Source organism: Oncorhynchus kisutch, linkage group LG7 (genome assembly GCF_002021735.2).
Source record: "Oncorhynchus kisutch isolate 150728-3 linkage group LG7, Okis_V2, whole genome shotgun sequence".
NCBI lineage: Eukaryota > Metazoa > Chordata > Actinopteri > Salmoniformes > Salmonidae > Oncorhynchus > Oncorhynchus kisutch.
Window position 1 is genome coordinate 20,541,992 of NC_034180.2, and position 7,772 is coordinate 20,549,763.

At 39.7% G+C, this 7,772-nt stretch overlaps 1 protein-coding gene across 2 annotated transcripts in view; it reads left to right on the plus strand.

Moving 5' to 3' along the window:
* LOC109894300 (calmin) overlaps positions 1 to 7,474 on the plus strand; it is a 47,108-nt gene extending 39,634 nt beyond the window's left edge. The window contains exons 11-14 of one of the 2 annotated variants that reach the window (XR_004210590.1): positions 1,747 to 1,837; positions 1,988 to 2,046; positions 4,238 to 4,881; positions 5,057 to 5,484. Coding sequence is in view for 1 of the 2 variants with exons in the window: in XM_031828669.1 (XP_031684529.1) it covers positions 1,747 to 1,837; positions 1,988 to 2,046; positions 4,238 to 4,379 (292 nt within the window). In the remaining variant the exon portion in view is untranslated. Of the gene's footprint in view, positions 1 to 1,746; positions 1,838 to 1,987; positions 2,047 to 4,237 lie in introns of both variants that reach the window. The other variant, XM_031828669.1, reaches the window with a different exon arrangement.
* The last annotated feature ends 298 nt before the right edge of the window (positions 7,475 to 7,772 follow it).

The following is a 7,772-nucleotide window of genomic DNA, read 5'->3' on the forward strand; positions in this document are numbered from 1 at the left end:
GTTTTGTTACTTTACAGCCTTATTCTAAAATGAATAAAATAATTTTTTCCCCTCATCCATCTACACACAATAACCCATAATGACAAGGCAAAAACAGTTTTTGGGACATTTTAGCAAATGTATAAAAAATAAAAATGGAAATATCAAATGTACATAAGTATTGCGCCTTTGGCAGCGATTACAGCCTCAAGTCTTCTTGGGTATGACGCTACGAACTTGACACACCTTTATTTTGGGAGTTTCTCCCATTCTTCTCTGCAGATTCTCTCAAGCTCTGTCAAGTTGGATGGGGAGCGTCCCTGCACAGCTATTTTCAGGTCTCTCCAGAGTCCGGGCTCTGGCTGGGCCACTCAAGGACATTGAGAGACTTTTCCAGAAACCACTCTTGCATTGTCTTGGCTGTGTGCTTAGGGTCATTGTCCTGTTGGAAGGTGAACCTTCACCCCAGTCTGAGGTCCTGAGGGCTCTGCAGCAGGTTTTCATCAAGGATCTCTCTGTACTTTGCTCCGTTAATTTTTCCCTCGATCCTTACTAGTCTCCCAGTCTCTGCTGCTTAAAAACATCCAACCAGCATGATGATGCCACCACGATGCTTCACCGTAGGGATGGTGCCAGGTTTTCTCCAGACGTGACACTTGGCATTCAGGCCAAAGTGTTCAATTTTGGTTTCATCAGACCAGAGAATCTTGTTTTTCATGGTCTGAGAGTCTTTAGGTGCCTTTTGGAAAACTCCAAGCGGGCTGTCATGTGCCTTTTTCTGAAGAGTGTCCTCCGTATGGCCACTCTACCATAAAGGCCTGATTGCTGCAGAGATGGTTGTCCTTCTGGAAGGTTCCGCCATCTCCACAGATGCTCCACTCTGGAGCTCTGTCAGAGTGACCATCAGGTTCTTGGTCACCTCCCTGACCAAGGCCCTTCTCCCCTGATTGCTCAGTTTGGCCGGACGGCCAGCTCTATAGCTCACCATTTTAGAATGATGGATGCCACTGTGTTCTTGGGGACCTTCAATGCTGCAGACATGTTTTGGTACCCTTCCCCAGATCTGTGCCTCGACACAATCCTGTCATGGAGCTCAACACACAATTCCTTTGACATCATGGCTTTTGGTTTTTGCTGACATACACTGTCAACTGTGGGACCTTATATAAACTGGTGTGTGCCTTTCCAAATCATGTCCAGTCAATTGAATTTACCACAGATGGACCCCAATCAAGTTGTACAAACATCTCAAGGATGATCAATGGAAACAGGACGCACCTGTGCTCAATTTCAAGTCTCATAGCAAAGGGTCTGAATACTTATGTAAGGTATTTCTGTTTTTTTTCTTCAAAAATGTCTAAAAACCAGTTTTTGTTTTGTCATTATGGGGTATTGGGTGTAGATTGCAGAGGAAAAAATATAATTTAATACATTTTAGAATAAGACTGTAACGTAACAACTGTGGAAAAAGTCAAGGGGTCTGAATACTTTCTGAATGCACTGTAATTCAATTATATAATCTACGCTGATGATGACTGATTCTGAAATGTTTTATTGCAATAATAGTGGCTTTTTTCTCTCTGCTTTAATGAGTAAGATGAACAGTATGTTAGTCACTGTGTAAATAATAGCTAACAAGATGTTTTCTTTGTTCTGAATGATAGTGTTCGTACATTTTATATCTAGTAGAAACATAAATATAGCGCTCTCTCTCTCTGTCTCTCTGTCTGTCTGTCTCTCTTTCTTTCTTTCTCTCTCTTTGAACAGGAGGGAAGCTGACAGTGATGGAACCACAGATGAACAGTGTTCTATGTGTTCTACACCACTCCACCAGAGGAAGGTGGCTGGCTCTAATGAGGTTTGCTGCAAAACATTTCAGATATTTAGGAACTATAATTATTTCCTATGTAAGTATTTTACCATAAGATGAGCCTACAAACAATACCTGTGCTTTTATCATCATCACTCATGTTTTTGGGATTGTAATACCTATCCCTCTGTCCCGTAGAAGGACAATCAGAAGAATGGAGCATCCAGCCGAACTCACAGTACCAAGTCTGACACCAGGTAAGAATATGAGTCAGTTGGCCTCTAGCCCCAAAGGGCAGGGTGCAGCATAACTGTTATACATTTGTAGCTTATTATGTTCAAAACAGAGGTTTGTTGCACGAACTGTTTCTCTCTTACTCACTTGTCTGAGCGCTCTTGCTCACTTGTCTGAGCGTAAGTCACTGGGTGGGGCTATTGTGCAGTTGCCATGACAACCCTCCTGTATGAGTGTTGAGGTGAGGCATCGTGGGAATCAGAGACACACAATATTCGACTGATACCATCACTCCTATGGGGCACAGCTTGGCTGGTGTTGTAATTGTGTGAAACATTTACGTCATTACATCATCTACAGCCCTCTGGGGAGGGAGATGCCATACAGATAGGCTGTGTCCTAAATGACACCCTATCTCCCTTTATAGTACACTACTTTTGACCAGGACCCATAATAGGGTGCCATTTAGGTCACAGCCATAGAGATAAAGGAACACAGCTGTCTGTAGCTCAGGAACAAAGATGTTGTCTTAGTAGTTATTAGGAGGACCAGGAGGAAATCTGACCAAGAAAAACATCAGGTGCTAGTTGTATGAAGGGTATAACTAGGGCCCATAGTTTTTCCTGGTCGTGTCAAAACTCCCGTACCTAGTTACAGTATTAGTATGAGACTAACCTTGTCCCATATCTCTTTTTGCTCTTGCAAACTCCATTGCTCATGACAATGAATGACAAGGAGTTGGCATTATAGCACAAGCAGACTGGCATTCAGCCTATCCCAGACATAGTTCAATTATTAGTATCAGAAAGCTATTCAACATGAAAATAACTCTTCAGTCTGGATAAATGAAATCCATCCTGGGCTTTTGTTTTGGTGTCATTAGAGAAGCCTAACATATAACAGTTTTTTGTATTCTACATTTTTATTCAACCTTTGACCAATTTTACCCTGAATTGTAGCTCTGCAGTTTATGTTGACATTATCTCTTCCCAGCTAGCACATAATGTTCTCAGAACCATGTGTTTCATAGAGCTTGGTGAGAGCATGGTTGTCCTATGATTATTTTGCATCTAACCTTCTCACAACATTCTGGGAATGTTGCAGGATAGCCAGCTGGCGCGTAACATTCTGAGAACCATATGTTTCTTAGGTGGGAATTTCAGTGCCTAAGCCTAACGTTTCCCACAGGTTTAATCATGGTTCTATATAATGTTCTCAGAACGTTCAGAGAATGTTAAGAAACAACTTTCTTCTGTGGGAATTTCAGTGCTTCACAATTACATTTTCTGAAGATTTCCTCATGTTTCTATTTAAAGTCATGTTCTCAGAACGTTCAGAGAATGTTAAGAAACAATGTTCTTCTGTGGGGATTTCAGTACTTCAGCATAGCGTATTCTGCACCTTTCCTCATGGTTCTATTTAAAGTCATGCTCTCAGAACGTTAAGAAAACTTTCCAAAACAGTAGTAACATTCAAAGAACGTTCTAAGAATGTTATTTAAAAACATATAGATTCCGTTCGCAGCATCAACAATACTCTCTTTAGCCTATCTTGTTAATTAAGTGTGTTCAGGTGTGTTGGCCGTGCCCACTAATTGGCCACACATAATCTTAATGACTGTGTTTATTTCCTTGGATGGAAATGGGGTCTGCTTGAATAGACTACAATGAACAGCTTTGTATGAGTTTAAAAAAAACATGGCACGCTAGCTCCATCCTGGTGGCGCAGTGAACTAATTCCATTGATATAGAACAGAAGATCATAGGTTCAGAATCTCACTGATGCCATGGCACAATAAAACAAATACATGTGTAAGCAAATGAATTTCCAGGTGTCATATCTGTGTTGGAGTTAACCAAACAGTTAACCTAAGCTGTCAGTATTATTAAAAGTGTTATTGAAACATGTTCTCAGAACATTATTTAATTGCCTTCAAATAACCTATTATTTCCGTTCTCAGAAGGTTAGTAAACCTCATAGGAAAACTTTCAGAGAACCATAGTAGAATGTTTTCAGAACCTCCCTGCAACCTAAAAATTCAAATTCTCAGAACAGGCTAAGTGGAAACCAAAAATGTACATTCACACAATTTCCAAGGAATCAAATGTGTTAGCTGGGTTTAAAGTCTGTTTGGTTCTGTCGACCTTCTGCTGAACCCGGTTTTCTCTCCCTTTGTGTGTGTGTGTGTGTGCGTGTGCGTGTGTGTGTGTGTAGCTGGAGGGAGATGAGGACTCCTACTTCATTGACAGAGTACTACATTCTCCTACTGCTGTGGCTGCTCCTCTACTGCCTGTTGGTGTTGCCACAGATCGACTACAGGAACCTGCCAAGCCTTCTGCTCAACCTGGAAAAATGAATACACACACATACTGCGACACATGTACATACTGATACACACATAACAAACATGTCACACACATACACACGCATGTACACACAACACGTTTTTTTTTATTCCAGAATAATTTATAAAGCTGTTTAGAGATTCTGCTCTTTGGCTTTTAATGTGGCTTGCATTGATATGCTTAAATTGTAAAGACAAGCCTATAACTGTGTATGTTTTTCTGAGTTTATTGATGTACAAAGAAAGAAGCACACTGAGGGCTATTTAATCCGTAGCGCTGAAGATCCTCTATATAGTGCGATTGACAATTAAAGTCAATGTTCCCGCGGTCGCGGAGACTACATTCACGGTAAATGCTGCATATGTACGCGGATCGTCAGCGATACTTTGGCAATACGGATTGAATCCAGCCCTAAGAATGTAGGATTGCACGGTGCACAATTATAAAACATGTTTTTGTAGGTATACAGTCCATGAAGCGTTGCAGTGGACCATTTACATAAATGGCAATTTGGTGAGTGGAATAACATGTATGTTTCAGAAACGTCCCCAATGTCCTTTTTGAATTTACATGGAATTTGATAAGAAAAAGTGTGGCCAATGAGTTATGCAGAAATATTTACACATTTAAGATAATGCACAACCTCCATTGAGCGATTAACTTATTAAGGTCCTGCATTCTCTTGAAGGTACTTGTCTTACAAGCTCAGTGGATTCTGTACAGGCTTGGGAGTGTGTCAGTTGCACTTTTGAACCAGAGTATGTGAACTGCCAAAGATACAGTGTTTGGAATGCTGGATAGAAAATACAAAACAAATTCACCATTAGCAAAGTATGAAATATAAGTGTAACACAGTTGAAATAGTTTTGAAGTGACAATACTGATTTACTAATAATGTTGGTTTTATTTTAATAATATTTAAAGAATGCTGGAGTAAATGTCTATGGATCAGTTGAAAATACAGTATATGAATGGATTTTTACAGTGTGATTATTAATTCCTTTATTAGATGCTATGTTTGTATGCCTGTGGGTTGTTTTTTTTTAAACTGCTGTTATTGATTCAGCCGTGCTTGAACTTGTTAGAGCCTTTCAATAAAAAGAGAATGCTTTATGATTAAATGTTTATTTATAAAATACCTTTTATTTTTAAACAACATCTGTAATTAAGTACAGTACTATCGTTTTTTGCTGTTGCGTTTTTAATCATTTTAATCAGCTTAGTTTACAGCCACCTAAATCTTCGATATAATTCCCCTAACAACAAGCACATAATTCCTACACATGGATAAACCAAACTGGATTTACAGTGGGGCAAAAAAGTATTTAGTCAGCCATCAATTGTGCAAGTTCTCCCACTTAAAAAGATGAGAGAGGCCTATAATTGTCATCATAGGTACACTTCAACTATGACAGACAAAATAAGAAAAAAAATCCAGAAAATCACATTGTAGGATTTTTCACAAATTTATTTGCAAATTGTGGTGGAAAATAAGTATTTGGTCAATAACAAAAGTTTATCTCAATACTTTGTTATATACCCTTTGTTGGCAATGACAGAGGTCAAATGTTTTCTGTAAGTCTTCACAAGGTTTTCACACACTGTTGCTGGTATTTTGGCCCATTCCTCCATGCAGATCTCCTCTAGAGCAGTGATGTTTTGGGGCTGTTGCTGGGCAACACGCACTTTCAACTCCCTCCAAAGATTTTCTATGGGGTTGAGATCTGGAGACTGGCTAGGCCACTCCAGGACCTTGAAATGCTTCTTACGAAGCCACTCCTTCATTGCCCGGGCGGTGTATTTGGGATCATCATGCTGAAAGACCCAGCCATGTTTCATCTTCAATGCCCTTGCTGATGGAAGGAGGTTTTCACTCAAAATCTCACAATACATGGCCCCATTCATTCTTTCCTTTACACGGATCAGTCGTCCTGGTCCCTTTGCAGAAAAACAGCCCCAAAGCATGATGTTTCCACCCCCATGCTTCACAGTAGGTATGGTGTTCTTTGGAAGCAACTCAGCATTCTTTGTCCTCCAAACACGACGAGTTGAGTTTTTACCAAAAAGTGCTATTTTGGTTTAATCTGACCATATGACATTCTCCCAATCTTCTTCTGGATCATCCAAATGCTCTCTAGCAAACTTCAGACGGGCCTGGACACGGGGTGAGATCTTGCGTGGAGCCCCAGATCGAGCGAGATTATCAGTGGTCTTGTATGTCTTCCATTTCCTAATAATTGCTCTCACAGTTGATTTCTTCAAACCAAGCTGCTTACCTATTGCAGCTTCAGTCTTCCCAGCCTGGTTCAGGTCTACAATTTTGTTTCTGGTGTCCTTTGACAGCTCTTTGGTCTTGGCCATAGTGGAGTTCGGAGTGTGACTGTTTGTGGTTGTGAACAGGTGTCTTTTATACTGATAACAAGTTCAAACAGGTGCCATTAATACAGGTAACGAGTGGAGGACAGAGGAGCCTCTTCAAGAAGAAGTCAGGTCTGTGAGAGCCAGAAATCTTGCTTGTTTGTAGGTGACCAAATACTTATTTTTCATAATTTGCAAATAAATTCATTAAAAATCCTACAATGTGATTTTCTGGATTTTTTTTCTCATTTTGTCTGTCATAGTTGAAGTGTACCTATGATGAAAATTACAGGCCTCTCTCAAATTTTTAAGTGGGACAACTTGCACAATTGGTGGCTGACTAAATACTTGTTTTGCCCCACTGTATAAAGTGTGTGTAGTTATGTGCAAAAGCCATACTTTTACATGACTTCATGTCCAGCAGCTGTCCATATGAATTCTGTTTAAATAGATTGCCTATACAGACACTGCATATGTTAATGAGATCTATATGGGCTGTGTGGAGGTCTGCATGATTATGCACAAGGGACACAAAACATACTGCCTATCTAATTGTGAATGAAGTGACCTAGTATGGCCTCAGAGAGGTCACCTTGCTTTTGTATTGGATTCTGTTCAAAAGCACCAGTCAAGTGCAACGAAAAGAGTGCCTTTTGCTTCCCTTTTGATATTTTAAGTAGAAATTGTGCACCAATATTGCATTTTGGTGCAGCATTTTGGCATGTCATTCCATGTGCCCTCTGTAACTTCTAGGGAAGATTTTAACCCACTTAACCCCAACATTTCTCCAAGTTTTCAGCATCATTGTGAAGCCATAGTTATTTAGTTTCTTTGACAAAGTCCTTTCTGAAGATGATTATTTATTTCATGTGATTAGTAATTCATTTACGTCTGTCCCTTATTTGAAGGTCAACCCTGTTACGTGAACTGAACTCTCATTTTAATATGGTGAAACTATTCATAAAAATAAAATAAAAATCTAAAGAAACATTAAACACCTAATAGTGAAATCATAGTGTAAAAGCAGATGAGCTAGTTCTACTCTT